At 40.8% G+C, this 16247-nt stretch overlaps 1 protein-coding gene across 1 annotated transcript in view; it reads right to left on the bottom strand.

Moving 5' to 3' along the window:
* The window catches only part of tspan13a (tetraspanin 13a), a 47567-nt gene that overhangs the window by 10913 nt on the left and 20407 nt on the right, over positions 1 to 16247 (bottom strand). The window contains exons 2-3 of the mRNA XM_078238440.1: positions 9943 to 10110; positions 3647 to 3727 (exon numbers count right to left, since the gene is read on the bottom strand). Of these exons, the coding sequence (XP_078094566.1) occupies positions 3647 to 3727; positions 9943 to 10110 (249 nt within the window). The remainder of the gene's footprint in view (positions 1 to 3646; positions 3728 to 9942; positions 10111 to 16247) is intronic.

Below are 16247 nucleotides of genomic sequence, written 5' to 3'. Positions count from 1 at the left end.
ATATGTACGCAAATCAGTGAAATTAGCAAGCGCAGTTAATAAAGCATGCAGGATCCTAGGCGTCATCAGTAGGGGCATAAAGTACAAAATCAAGGAAGTGTTATTAAACCTGTATAAAACACTGGTTCCGCCTCAACTGGAGTATTGCATCCAGTTTTGGGCACTGCATTTAAGGAAGGATGTAAAGGCATTAGATAGGTGCAAAAAAAGTCATGAAAATGGTTCCAGGAATGCAGAACTTCAGTTATATACATAGATTGGATAAGTTGGGACTGCTCTCCTTAGAGAACAGAAGGTTGAGAGATTTCATTGAAATATTCAAAATCATGAGGAATAGGGACAGAGTAGATAGAGAGAAACTGTTCCCATTGCTGGAAAGACCAGGAACAAAAGTGCACAGATTTAAGGCAATGGGCAAAAGAAGCAACATGAGGAAAATGTTTTCATGCAGTGAATGGTTAAGATCTGGAATGCACTGCCTGAGAGTTTGGAAGCATTCAAGAGGGAATTGAATTATCTGAAAAGGAAGAATGTGCAGGGCTATGGTAAGAAGGCAGGGGAATGGTTTTAGGTCAATTGTTCCTTCAGAAAGCCAACTCAGGCCAAATGGCCTCTTTTGTGCTGTAACCATTCTATGACTCTTATACATTCACATGCAAAGGTTGATACTTGTAGGCCCATGAGGCATTCAGAAACAATGTCAATGAGGATACCCATATGGACTATGCAGGTAATGGCCCACACTGCTCTGTCCTGTACTATACAAACAAACTTTTCTCCATCATCTAATGGAACTACTATTTTTTGCGACAATCCATTAAAAGGAAAAGGGTTAATGTTGCATTGAGCAAGATGAAGGATATTACTACCGGAGAAAGGAACACTTTCCCATTTCTAATACACAATGTTCGCACTAATATTCTCAAATTAGATACAGCTATAGAGTCATAGAGATTTACAACATGGAAACAGGCCCTTTGGCCTAACTTGTCCATGCCGCCCTGCTTTTTAAAAATCACTAAGCTAGTCCCAGTTGCCTGTGTTTGGCCCATATCCCTCTATACCCATCTACCCATGTAACTGTCTAAATGCTTTTTAAAAGACAAAATTGTACCCGCCTCTACTATTACCTCTGGCAGCTTTTTCCAGGCACTCATTACTCTGTGAAAAAATTGCCCCTCTGGACCCTTTTGTATCTCTCCCATCTCACTTTAAGCCTATGCCCTCTAGTTTTAGATTCCTCTACCTATGGGGAAAAAAAAGTTGACTGACTAGCTGATCTATGACCCTCATTATGATATAGACTTCTATAAGATCACTCCTAAGCCTCTTACATTCCAGGGAAAAAAGTCCCAGGTTATCCAGCCTCTCCTTATAGCTCAAACCATCAAGTCCCGGTAGCATCCTAGTAAATCTTTTCTTCACTTTTTCTAGTTTAATAATATTCTTATAGGGTGACCAGAACTGTACACAGTATTCCTGTCTCCAAATGTGCTTCAAAAATCAGCATTCTAAACAAAAGTGTGCTAAATGAAAATCACTTCCTGTAACTAAGGTGGGTTATGCTCCTGACTTGCAATTTTTACATTAAAAACCTATTGGATTAGCCCAAGAATCGTCTAACTCCTACTCTTGCTATGGTACTCTTACTACTTACCTCCTGCTTTCTTGCTTCTCTCTCCCAGTCTCCTTGTTCCCTCCCCCAATTCCTTGTCTCCCTTTCATTCACCCTTTCACACGTCCGGTCCTCTGGCTTCCTCAGGCTTACCGTGACTCTCTCCCAGTCACCATTTCCCTCTCCTGTTTCCCTCAGTTTTCCCTATCCCTCCTTTCGCTGTCCTAACCCCCTCTCTCATGTTTCCATCTCCTGACCCGCTTTGTTCCCTCCCTCAGGTCCTTTCCTTCTCCTGACTGCCTCACTCCCTCCTGCTCACTTTTCCCTTCTCTCGACCCCCTCGCTCTCTCCTGCTTGCCTTTTCCTGCTCCTGAACCCCTAACTCATTCACTCTCACCCTTTTGCTCTCCCAACCCTCTTCTTTACCCCTTCTCCGACCCCCTCATCTATATCCCTCTTGTCCCATTTCCTTTGCCGACCCCGGCACTCCCTCCCTCTTCCCTTTTTCCTTTCCTGACCCTCCCCCTCCTTCAATTGGGAGAGAAGGTAACACAATCATATTATCACTGAACTAGTAATCCAGAGGGTCAGCTGCTCTTCTGAGGGCCCGGGTTCAAATCCCGCAACACCAGCTGGTGAAATTTAAATTCCAAAAGATGAAATTAAGTCAGTCTCAGTAATGCTGACCACAAAATCATTTTCGATTGTTGTAAAAACACACCTAGTTCACTTATGCCATCCTTACCTGGTTTAGCCTACATATGACTCGAAATCCACAGTAATATGGCTGACTCTGTACTCCCTTCTGAGATGGCCAAGCAAGCCTCTTAGTTCAAGGGCATTTAAGGATGGGAAATAAATGCTGGTCATGCCCACATTCCATGATAGAAAATATAAAATAAAGTAACTGCATTAAAGCGAAAAAGGAGATCAAGTCTGGCAGTGCTACTTGGATAAGTTCATTCAATTATAAACCGTGCAAAATGTGCTAATTGAATGCGGTTTTAACCAGGGGTTCTCTTTATGGCATAGACAACAATTAAATTCCCTCTATTTGGGCAGACTGCCATTTCAAACATCAGCCATCCTTTTAGCCTCTGATGCAGACTATCAATTTAGCACACAATAGTAAGAGTTTTATGTTGTAACCCCTTGTTTACCCAGAAATGAGTAGAGACTGTTCTCATGTCATCCAGGAAAAAAGACATCCATCAAAATCAGACTTGAATCCAATTTCAAAAGGTGAAAGGACAGCAAATATAAGGGACCACCTACTTATGCCATTAATGACAAATTCTATTTTTGGACCAGTCTCATTGATATACTAATTCAAATTCTGTAATACATTTGCTCCATGAAACATTGGGTTAATTTGCTTCATCAGCCAAGATTATAACAGATCTTAAACCTTTTTTCTTTAGAATCTCGTGACTAAGAAATTACATACAATTAACAGAACTACATAAACCACATGTGCATTGCTCTTAGAGTTTCCAATGGCTTTGTTTCTCATTTCTCCCTCATCACCCACCCGGTGAAACAATGTTCCAATCAATAACACATTAAAGATAAATAAAAATTAATCCCTGAAAACTATGACAGATCTATAGGTTTTTATTTTCCACACAATGGGCTTCAAGAACTTGACATAAGGACCAAATGAAGTTCCTGAGCATGTACAGCAGGGCCCCAGATAGCACAATCTTCCCATGAGCAGCCTCCTAATTGGCGTCAACATGGAGCGGCCCTTGGAGGAGAAGATACAAATAACAGAGGGGCCGGGTACGCTGCTAGACCACTAAGAGTCAAGTCCTGGCTAGCACAGAAATTGTAAATCTCTCAATGGATCTGTAATTAATATTCAGAACTGAGAAGGCCAGTTTTCATGCTACAAAACTCTTGTTGTCAAATCAAGTGCAGAAAACAGTTCCACAGCCAAACAGAATATAAAAAAGTTAGTTGAAATCAATGCAAGATAAATTGAGAACCAGTTCTTAATTTGCAAGATAATGAAGAATCTAACTTTCTCACCTGTTGATTCTCATTAAGTGCAAGACTTGCGCAGGAGATCGAGAATTGGACTACAAATACCAAGAACAAAATGATCATATACTAGTAATCAGTAGTCAAGGAAGAAAATATGAATAACTTAACATCTTTTCCTGCCTAAAATCTTATGGCATTCTATAATATACAATGACCACATCATAATATACCTGATCTTAACAAAAATCAACAAACCTGTCATTATGTTTCAAGCTTTTTTGGTTATTTACCTGTAGATTTGAAACATAAACCTTTTACTCAGATTGGTTAGGATCTGAAATACCCTTCCAGGTTCAATTGTGGTTTCCAAAAGGGGATTGGCTAAGCACCAGGAGATAAAACAAAACTTGCAGAGTTATTGGTATAGCACAGCAGAATAGGTCTAGCTTAGATTTGTCCAGTGGCTAGCGGGGCAGATTGTGACTTCTGATGTTCTATGTGGTCCCCGGAGCCATTGATCAAAATGTCAGTAAGTGAAGTTGAAGATTCTGCAATTCCTCCAATCACAAGCTGCTTCTTTGCCACACTTCAAACATCAACAAGAGTGCAGTAGACTGGAGAGGGAACATATTTAATCAATTCTTGAACTTTATCCGGACTACAGCTGTCATTTGCAGGTAATCAATGCAATGTTAAATTATGCAAGCAATATTTTATTATGTTTCTAACAGGTGCCTGTTTAATCTCGAGTACCAGTGATTAATCATTTATAGTCTTCCTCATTCTGTTCATCTCTGCACATTATTGTGGAAATGACACAAATTCCACAAATAGTCCCATGGAATATTAGTGGTCTCAATACCTAAACAGTCCAAGAACAGAAGTCATTTGATTTGTACACATTGGTAGAAATTTATCTATCCCATTTATCCCATCTATTATTGATGTGCATCCCTGACTCAACCATCTTCCCAAACTATCTGTAGTTCAGTCAGTAGAGGGTCTCAGTTGCTCTGCCAGGAAAGGCAAATGAGATTCTAATAATTTTGCTCATTTTACCAGCCCATCAGAATTTCAATCAGCAGTAATAATCCTATCTGAGCAATTGGATAGGATTTGCTCATTATGCTAAATCAGCAGGTTGGCTTTCCTGAATTCAGAGCAAATTGGTAAAGACTGTGTTATTCCAATAGTCAATGTTTTGCTTAAGTGGCTTCTCCTGTACGAATAAATCAAAAATAGTCAAACTTTCGAAGTAGGAAAATACTAACTTAAATAAGGGAACAATTGCAATAATGCGCACTTTATTTTTTAAAGAGGAAATAATGAAAAGCCTTAAACTCTGGTGATTTTTTTATCCACTGCATCAATATACAATAAATAGTAAAGCAAGCTACATTAGAACTTCATCCTGCATAACTAGACTAACCACACTTACCAAGGACTATTATTAGATTTTTCTTTTCCCCCATGATGCATTTAGCATCTCTCATACACGCACAAAAAAGATTTTCTCCCTTCCAATTACTCAGAATTTTACAACATAGGACAGAACATTCACTAAATGGGTTATGTTGATGTTTGACACTCCAAAGGAGCTTCCTCCTGTCTTACTTTATTTCATCTTATCAACATACCATTTGATAGAAATTTGTTCTGATCCTGACCAGTGGGTAGGTAGATTGTATTCACAAGGCGATTTTAGAAAGCTATGCAAGAGGACAATATTACTTGGCATATTGTGGCATAATGCTGCTAACAGTCGGGTTAGCGACATCTGGTGACAAGCATCAAGTATTACAATGCTGAATCTTACGATTGTCGAAAATAGTCATTAAGATCTGGATCATGAGGGAATGCGTGTCTGCTATAGAAGACCAACTAATGGCAAGCTTCTAATTCACTGGTGTTTGATTTTTCATTGGATCTAGCTGCATTAATACACCCCACACATACGGAGCCAAAAGTGCACTGCATGTGTAGGCAAGACATGCAATGAGTCAGCACCTCTCAAAGAGGTATTGCACAGATTTAACAGAAAGCATTTGAAGATAATGAAAGCATTAGCTTCACCAGCACTCAGTCCCACCCATGACTTTTTGTGTTGGGAAATCAGATCAGACCCACGAAATGTTAGAAAACCAAGTGCAATAGATAAAGCGTGAGCAGAAGATGACAACAGTGTTTTGGTATTCTGACTGACTTGAAACAAGATTGGAGAACAGAACCATTCCATTTGAAGGACAAGAGTTGTTTTCTTTGAAGCAGAGTAGCAGCTTCCCATCATGAGCGACATGCAAAATGTTTGGACAGGGGAAAGACTGCCTTTATTTGAAAGACTGAATTAACCAAATCAAACGTGAGCAAATTCGAAAGATTTATGTAATTCAGGAGATTGCCCTTGTAAGAATGCTCCAATTTTCTTTTTTCATTAACTTCAGAAGTGTATATCAATTTTGTACAACTTCACCAAGGCAGAATGTAAAGCATTCTGACAACCTTTCAGCTCTATCACATAGCTTGTCTTTCAGCAGTTTGGCCATTTAAGTAGATAGAATTTAAATGTGCTTCTAATGCCACACTAAAATCTTTGGAATCAGGACCCACTAAGATCATTGCCAGTGAAACCAATTTGCCTATTGCATATTCAGGAGCTCACACAAGGTGGCACTTCAACTGGTCTGGACTATGCTCTACCAAATTCAATTCTAACATATGGATGTTTTGTATTTGATACTGGAAAAATATGCCCACAAGAGATGGTAACAAATGCAGGCAGAGGGAGCACTCAAAACCATCAGACCAAGGTCAACTTCTAAATTCTTGGTCCAGAGGGAATGTGGAAGGTGTGATCAAAGGGACTGTCACCATCAGGATTCCGAGCATCACTGCATTTTATTCTCTTTTATATAAGAAAGCATACACTGCAATACGGCAGCATGACTCTCAATACATTGACACCTGACCTCTGTTCTAAGGATCTGCTGCTAAAATGATGTTTTTTTGGTCTACATTTGGTTTGGTGTTTTTTTAATTTAAATCTGGTTAAACATTCATTAGCTTGAAAGAAATAAGTAATTCCAGTTTAGCTGGATGCTAAGTTGGAAGGATGGCTCAAAGAGGAGGCGAATGGAGGGGAGCCAAGTTCATTGTGTACAAATATTTCAGATTTCTACCATCTGCACTATGTTGCTTCTGTCCATGTGTACAAGTAGATTTGTTCAATGTGTATAGGATAGCCAATTAATTTTTGAAGCCATTATTCAAATCAAACACTGTTTGCACATGTGCCAGAGTAATTGTGAGGAAAATCTGCTTAGAACTTTCAAGGGTTAAGTCAGGCTAGCTCAACTTCTGCTGTAGCGAGAGATGCAAGAAACTGGTGTATGTGTTAATTCAAAAGAATAGTAATTTAATGGAAATTGCTATATTTTGTTTTCCTTCTAATTAAGCATTGTAACGTTAACTGTAAATGCTATATTACTTGCTTGTTCATCTTTTTCAATGATTTTTTTTGATAATTTAAACCTAAAACAAGGTCTGATGTTTCTCACATCAGGCAGGAAAACAATCATGGATGCACAGATAATTCCAGTAATAAAAATAATCAAAGATATTTAGGTTTGCTATCCTTATTAAAGGTTTGCTTGGATATCAAGGCTACTGAGGATACTTTTCAAGTCATAGCCTTCAGATATTTGGAGACATTTGACAGTGGACAAAACGTTGTAGTCTTCTGGATTCAAAACAGGATCTGACTGCAAAATGGTCAGTCCCTGTATGCTGGGCAAGAAACAGGTTCTGCAAGTATACCCATGGGGAACTGGCCTCTATCGATTATGCGGTATTTTCAGTGCATACAGGATGTCCACTGTAATGTGTATGGGAAGACCACTGATGCTATTGCTCATGGGTAATCACAGAACATAATGGTTTTTTTTATATCAGTTTACTCCAATTCCAATATGTCTCAGCCTCATCAAATTGGTTTAATTCATGGTTGCGCTTCTGATATGGTTTTATTTTCAGATCAGTCATTCTGTGATTTATGAATAAGATGGCCAATTATGAGATTTTCTTTTAAGGCTGGGGACCAATTCCCACTAGAAAATGGATTGAAACAATGTACATTCAATATGTGAACAGAGAGAGTAGGAAAGAACTCAAACGGGGAGTTAGAAGGGCAAAAAGAGGTCACGAGATGTTCTTGGCAGGCAGGATTAAGGAGAATCCCAAGGCATTCTATTCATACGTTAGGAACAAAAGAGTTGTCAGGGAGAAAATCGGACCTCTCGGGGACATAGGAGGGGAATTATGCTTAGAACCCAAGGGAATAGGGGAGATCCAAAATGAATACTTTGCATCGGTATTCACGAAGGAGAGGGGCGTGTTAACCGGGAGGGTCTCGGAGGGAGGTGTTGACCCGTTAGAGAAAATCTCCATTACAAGAGAGGAAGTGTTAGGTTTTTTAGGGAACATTAAAACTGACAAAGCCCCAGGGCCTGATGGCATCTATCCTCGACTGCTCAGGGAGACGAGAGATGAAATTGCTGGGCCTCTGACGGAAATCTTTGTCGCTTCTTTGGACACGGGTGAGGTCCCTGAGGATTGGAGGATAGCAAATGTGGTCCCGTTGTTTAAGAAGGGTAGCAGGGATAACCCAGGAAATTATAGGCCGGTGAGCTTGACGTCCGTGGTAGGGAAGTTGTTGGAGAGGATTCTTAGAGACAGGATGTATGTGCATTTAGAACGGAACAATCTCATTAGTGACAGACAGCATGGTTTTGTAAGAGGGAGGTCGTGCCTTACAAATTTGGTGGAGTTTTTTGAGGAAGTGACAAAAACGGTTGATGAAGGAAGGGCCGTGGATGTCGTCTATATGGATTTCAGTAAGGCATTTGACAAAGTCCCACATGGCAGGTTGGTTAAGAAGGTTAAGGCTCATGAGATACAAGGAGAAGTGGCTAGATGGGTGGAGAACTGGCTTGGCCATAGGAGACAGAGGGTAGTGGTCGAAGGGTCTTTTTCTGGCTGGAGGTCTGTGACCAGTGGTGTTCCGCAGGGCTCTGTACTGGGACCTCTGCTATTTGTGATATATAGAAATGATTTGGGAGAAGGTGTAACTGGTGTAATCAGCAAGTTTGCGGATGACACGAAGATGGCTGGACTTGCGGATAGCAAAGAGCATTGTCGGGCAATACAGCAGGATATAGATAGGCTGGAAAATTGGGCGGAGAGGTGGCAGATGGAGTTTAATCTGGATAAATGCGAAGTGATGCATTTTGGAAGAAATAATGTCGGGAGGAGTTATACAATAAATGACAGAGTCATCAGGAGTATAGAAACACAGAGGGACCTAGGTGTGCAAGTCCACAAATCCTTGAAGGTGGCAACACAGGTGGAGAAAGTGGTGAAGAAGGCATTTGGTATGCTTGCCTTTATAGGACGGGGTATAGAGTATAAAAGCTGGAGTCTGATGATGCAGCTGTATAGAACGCTGGTTAGGCCACATTTGGAGTACTGCGTCCAGTTCTGGTCGCCGCACTACCAGAAGGACGTGGAAGTGTTAGAGAGAGTGCAGAGAAGGTTTACCAGGATGTTGCCTGGTATGGAGGGTCTTAGCTATGAGGAGAGATTGGGTAAACTGGGGTTGTTCTCCCTGGAAAGACGGAGAATGAGGGGAGATCTAATAGAGGTGTACAAGATTATGAAGGGGATAGATAGGGTGAACAGTGGGAAGCTTTTTCCCAGGTCGGAGGTGACGATCACGAGGGGTCACGGGCTCAAGGTGAGAGGGGCGAAGTATAACTCAGATATCAGAGGGATGTTTTTTACAGAGGGTGGTGGGGCCTAGAATGCGCTGCCAAGTTGGGTGGTGGAGGCAGGCATGCTGACATCGTTTAAGACTTACCTGGATAGTCACATGAGCAGCCTGGGAATGGAGGGATACAAACGATTGGTCTAGTTGGACCAAGGAGCGGCACAGGCTTGGAGGGCCGAAGGGACTGTTTCCTGTGCTGTACTGTTCTTTGTTCTTTGAAAGAATCTTCACACCCAGCAGACATTCATCCTTTTAAGATCAGTTAGAGACAGTGTCCCAAAGGTGAAAGGCCAGCACCTAACCCACTGCACCACCCAATCACCCAGCAAATCAATGTTGCCTCATAGTTTCACTGTCATCGTTTGCATTCAATCATAACTAAATAAAAAATGAATGGTGTATATTTTGATTTACTTTGTGCTGACTCCATTTCTCTTTCATGCAACACTAAAATCCATTTTTGAACAAAGTCTCAATGATCAGAGTAAATATTAAATAATTATTTTCTGTCAAAGGATACGAAAAATAGCAACACTTGGTGATGCTTAATGGCTCCCAATAGTCCAATCAAAGCAATAAAGAAAAGAAAGATTCCCACTCCAATTACTCCTGCGACAACAGAGAAGCTTGTAACGAGTCCAAAGGTTTTACCCCATGCTGCAATTCCAATCAGTAACAGACTCACCAGCTGTGAAAAAAAAAGGCATAAGTTTAGAATTAGAGACCTATCTTAAGATGATAAAGCGTTTTTTTTTGCATAATCATAAAAGCTGACAATGAAGTCACGCTCTTGCAAACCATTGTGCCCATTGATCTTTGCTACAACAATTCAAAACCAATCCTATTTTCCTGCATGTCCTTTAGGTTCAAACATATCTCGGTTTTCCCCTTAAAGGAAGCAACAGTGTCTGTCTCAACCACTACCCATGGCAAAACATTGTGCTCTAATAATCCTTGAAATAAATTTGTTCAATTCCTTTCCCTCTGAGCATTGATTTGAATTTGATGATTCCTGTCTTACTCCCAACTAGAGAAAACATGCTTTGCCTATTCAGCATCAACACACTTCAGAATTTCAAAAACTGTATTAAATCTGACTTTAATCTGCTTCAATGGAAATAAGGACATTCTACTAACCTGAGTACATCAAACTTTTTACTTTTGTGGCATCAGAACATTAAAATGTGTCCCATTATCTATAAACATTCACTGCAAAAATAGATCCATTTTACAGCATGTCCAAACCTTCTCAAGTCCAAGGAACACAATTCATATGAACATATGAATTAGGAGAAGTGGACCATTTGGCTCCCCGAACCAGCTTTGCCATTCAATAAGATTATGGTTGATCTGCTTATAACCACCACATTCCTGTCCTCCCCCGATAATTTTTCATTCCCTTGTTAATCTAAGATCTATTGAGCGACCTCCCTTAAAAATATTCAAAGACTCTGCTTCTACTGCCTTTTGAAAAAGACTTCTAAAAACTCACGATCTTCAAAGAAATAAATTCTCCTCATCTTGGTCTTAAATGAAGGACTCCTTATTTTTAAGATAATGACCCCTAGTTCTAGATTCTCTGACGAGAGGAAACATCCTCTCCAGATCTACCCTGTTAAGGCCCCTCAGGATCTATGTGTTTCAATCAAGCCAACCTTTCCTCATAAGACAACCCATCCATTCCAGGTATGAGTCTAGTAAAAGTTCTCTGAACTGTTTGTAATGCATTTACACCTTTCCTTAACTAAGGAGACCAGTACTGTACATAGTACTCCAGACGTAGTCTCACCAGTACTCTGCATAACATCCTTACTTTTGTAATCAATTCCCTTCACAATAACTGACAACATTCTCGTGGCTTTACATTATTTGCTGCACCTGCATACTAACCTTTTGTGATTCGTGCACTAGGAGACCCAAGTCCCTTTGAATCTCAGAGCTCTACAATCTCTCACCATTTAGACAATATCCTTATTTTTTTATTCTTGCTGCCAAAATGAACAATTTCAAATTTGCCCACTTTATGGTCCATTTGCCAGAACTTTGCGCATTCACTTAATCTATGTGTCACTTTTTGGCCTCCTTTTATCCTCTTCACAACTTACTTTCCTACCTATCTTTGTATCATCAGTAAATTTGCAACAATAAATGGTAACACAGTGGTTAGCATTGCTGCTTCACAGCACCAGGGACCCGGGTTTGATTCCCAGCTTGGGTCACTGTCTGTGTGGATTCCCCCCCATGTCTGCGTGGGTTTCCTCCCACATTCTGAAAGGTGTGCTGGTTAGGTGCATTGACCAGAACAGGTGCTGGACTGTGGCGAGTCAGGGAATTTCACAGTAACTTCATTGCAGTGTTTATGTAAGTGTTACTTGTGACTTTAAACTTTACCATCTACCCCTCCATCCAAGTCAATTACACAAATTGTAAAATGTTGAGGCCCCAGGACTGATCCCTGTGACATACTACTCGGTGCATCCTGCCAATCAGAAAAAGACCCATTTATGCCATTTCATTCATCCTAACTTTGTTTCCTTCCTGTCAACCAACTTTCTATCCGACTATCTTTTAATCTTACTATCAGACTACGTTTTCTTACACCACACTCTTGACTTTCTAACCAGCTTCAAGGCATCTTGTCAAACAGGTTCAGATGATCTTAAACAGGTTCAGATGATCTTATACACGTTTGTACTGCGTTCTCTTTATCTATGCAATTGGTTATTACTTTAAAATTTGTCAAATACTAACTTGCCTTTAACAAATCTGTGCTGATTGCTCTTGATCAAATAAACTATTTCTAAATGCTCACAGATCTTCTTAAATTATGGATTTGAGGAAAAAGAAATGATTCTTTAAAGTTGCACAAAAATCAGGGTGAACTCAATTTCAAGGCCAACATTCAAACCCATGGTACAACTAATTCCTCTTTATTTAACACACTTCACATCTAACTAATATTAAATATACATACATGGTTATGACTTTTGATAGTATATTTAAACTGATATATAGATTTGCTTGCTACCAACTGATCAAGAAATTTTAAGGATGGATAGCAACGGGTTTCAGATCAGTACGGTTATTCTAATGGAATAACAAGCTGCAGAGAAATGTCTCCAAGGATAAGTTACTGACAAAACATTTTATTTAGAAGTGACATTGAGAAGGAAGCTTAAAATCAGACAAAATCTCTCAGTGGAAGCTTTTACAAAGAATTTCCATTGCCACTGATGTAGAAAGTCATTGTTTCCCTCAAAACATTACTAACACTATTCATAGCAGTCTTGCTTTGACATTATAAAAAGAGGTCATTGTTATCTTGTTTGCAACGGGAGATGAAGTACAAAAGGTACCAAGCAACACCATGTTATAATTTATCCACAAACTGAGGGTTCAAATAACAATGTACTGCTTAGTACTGTACAGTAACTTGCCAAGAATTATAATGCATAATTACTGTTTTACGTGTTTTTAGCAAAATTCATTATACTTCATTTATTTGGGAGAAAACGTCAATACATTGTATATATTCTGGGAAGTTTATCACTGCCAAAATGTTAAATGTTATCTTCTGAAATACTCAATGCAAGAAAAATATTCCATTAGGCAATTATCTCAGAAGAAAATTATGGATTAAAGCAGAGGTTCAGCACAAAGGGATGAAGGGAGGGGTGAGGAATCATAGATGAAACATATAGGTTCCTTTTGCTCATCCTTAGCTGTCAACTAAAAAGCAGGATTGGCGAAGCCCCAGGTTGTCTTGCCCAATCTCTCACTTAAACATGTAACTGCAAATGGATGGAGGAAAATTAAGATTGGAAAGGAAAAAACATTTTAAATATCATTGAGCTTCCAGCTCAATCTGTTAAACTGACAATTGAGGAGAATTTTGCCATCGAACGCTTTTACGTCTGGTGCAATGTTTTTGCTCAGCTTACTGCAGAACTGATAACCAACAGCAGCATTTATCATTTATGTAGCAAAACATTTGACGGTACTTCAACATGGAGCTGCATGGGCACAAAGCAGAGATGAAAGGTTGTGGTGGGGGGAGCGGGTGGTGGCGGTGGTGTGTGGCGATCAAAGAGAGCAGGGTTGAAAACTGGAGTAATTCATGCTTGATTTTTCAGTGGGAGTTCAGACTAGAATCTCCCACATCCTGCACTGCAGAGGCCACCAGCGTGAATATCATTATCAATCATTCCCGGGCCAGCCCCGACTTTCTCCCCCTCCCCCCCCCCCCCCCCCCCCCCAACCCCGGCCCACCCCAATCACTAGCCCCCCCAGCCCCTACCCTGTCGCAGTGCAGAGACCCCCGCCACCCCACCCCCCCCCACCCCGATCGCAGGCCTCCCTCTTGTCCCCATTGATCCAGATGCAAAGTGGCAGCGGGATCCCCCACCTCCATGATCGCCCCCTAGGCCCCTCATATGTCCTACACCCCCCCCCGGTACTGCCCAATACCAATAGGCAAAATGCCAAGGTGCCCCCAGACATTGGCACTTTGTTCCAGACTGGCACTGCCCAGGATGCACCACCCCCCCCCCACCACCCAACCCTCTGGGGGGCCCCAATTGCCTCCCCTTCACTCCAGCGGGATCGGGCTGCAAGCTCCCTGAAAGTGGGAAGCTGCTAATTACATTAAAATTAGATTTAAATAAAGATTTAAATTACTTACCTGTCTTCCCACTGGTTTCCAGCACGGATCTGATGGTGGCGGAAATCCGGCACTGGGAGATGTGCGCGCAGCGGGAACGCACGCGCGAATCCCACACATGCCCGGCCGCAGGATTCTCCCACCCCACTGCACTAATTTTCTAGCGCAGCGGGGTGAGAGAATCCCCCCACCCCCCATGTGAGGGAAGATGTAGTAAACTGGAGGGAAAAACATGGCGAGAGAACAAGGTATCAATAAGGGTAATGATAACCAGAGAACGTAGGAAGCGAAAGAACACAAACTTAAGATTGGGGCAGCAGATAAGGCCAGAGGTTGTAAAAATAGTAAAAAGAAATAATTTTCTGACAGAATGCACATTGCATTTGTAACAAAATGAATGGTCAGCTCAAATGGAAATAAAGATTATTGATTGGAGAGCCATTACAGAGACATGGCTGGGACCTGTGTATTCAAGGGTACAAGACACTGCAGGAGGACAGGAAGTTAGGAAAAGGTGGTGGGGTAGCTCTGTTAATTATGGTAACTACCTGCGGGAGTAGTTTTTAGGTTCAATAACAGTAATTAAACTGGAGAATGGAGTATAAAGAAACAAATAACAGGCACTTGATTAAAATCATTTCATTTGAATCTACATATAGATTAGACAAATAGATTGGCAAAGGTAGCCTGGATGATGAGATCATAGTGTGTTTTTGGGACAGGTTCTTACAGTGGCATACTCTGCAGCCAACAAAGAGCAGGCTATTCTAGGCCTGGCCATATTCAATGAGATAAGAAGTCCAACAGGTTTATTTGGTAGCAAAAGCCACTAGCTTTCGGAGCGCTGCTCCTTCGTCAGTTAAGTGGGAATTCTGTTCACAAACAGGGCAGATAAAGACACAAACTCAATTTATAAAATAATGGTTGGAATGTGAGTCTTTACAGGTAATCAAGTCTTAAAGGTACAGACAATGTGAGTGGCGAGAAAGTTAAGCACAGGTTAAAGAGAGGTGTATTGTCTCCAGACAGGGCAGTTCGTGAGATTTTGCAGCCCAGGCAAATCGGGGGTTACAGATAGTGTGACATGAACCCAAGATCTCGGTTGAGGCCGTCCTCGTGTGTGCGGAACTTGGCTATCAGTCTCTGCTCGGCGACTCTGCGTGTGTCGTGTGTCTCACCTGATGAAGGGGCAGTGCTCCAAAAGCCCATGCTACTAAATAAACCTGTTGAACTTTAACCTGGTGTGAGACTACTTATTGTGCCTACCCCAGTCCAACGCCGGCAACTCCACATCAGATTTAATAAAAAAATAGTGGATACATTGAACAAACTTCATGTCTGCCTTCTCTGTGGAAGGCACAAATAATATCAGACATAATTGGGAATCAATGGGTAAATGGATCATAAAACAATTGCAATCACCAGGGAAAGGAGACTGAGACAATTATTAGAACTAAAGGCTGACAAATCCTCAGGTCCTGATGGACTTCAACCCAGAGTTTTAAAAGAAGTGGCTACAGATATCACAAAATTGTTATGGAGCACATGGTGGCCATCAAGCCCATCATGTCTGTACTAGTTCTCTAAATGAGTATTATGGCCTTAGTGCCATTCCCTTATCTTTTAATCAATTAACTAATTTTAATTTTCCCAAATTCTGGAAAAGCCCCATCAGTTTGGGAAAATAGTGAATAGAACTACTGTTTTCAAGAAAGGAGGAAAACAAAAAACTGGAAACTACAGGCCAACTAACCTAACTGCTAAAATCTATTATGAAAGGAAGTTAAATCAGGACACTTAGAAAGCCTTAATATAATCAGGCAGAATCAACATAGTTTTGTGATAGGGAAATTGTGTTCAACTAATTTATTAGAGCTCTTTGAGGAACTAACAAGAAAAGTGGATAAAGGGGAACCTGTAGTTGTGATGCACTTGGATTTCCAAAAAGCATTTGACAAGGTGCCACATCAAAGGTTACTACACAAAATAAGAAAGAGCTCGTGGTATCACGCGTAACATATCTGCATGAATAGATGATTAGTTAGTTAACGAAGTAAGAGATTAGAGATAAATTGGTCATTTTTGGGTTGACCAGATGCAACCAGTGGAGTGCCACAGGGATCAGAGTTGGTTCCTCAACTATTTCTGATCTGTATCAATGACTT

This window comes from Mustelus asterias, chromosome 2 (genome assembly GCF_964213995.1).
Source record: "Mustelus asterias chromosome 2, sMusAst1.hap1.1, whole genome shotgun sequence".
NCBI classification, from domain to species: domain Eukaryota; kingdom Metazoa; phylum Chordata; class Chondrichthyes; order Carcharhiniformes; family Triakidae; genus Mustelus; species Mustelus asterias.
This window is presented reverse-complemented; position numbering and strand designations above follow the sequence as displayed.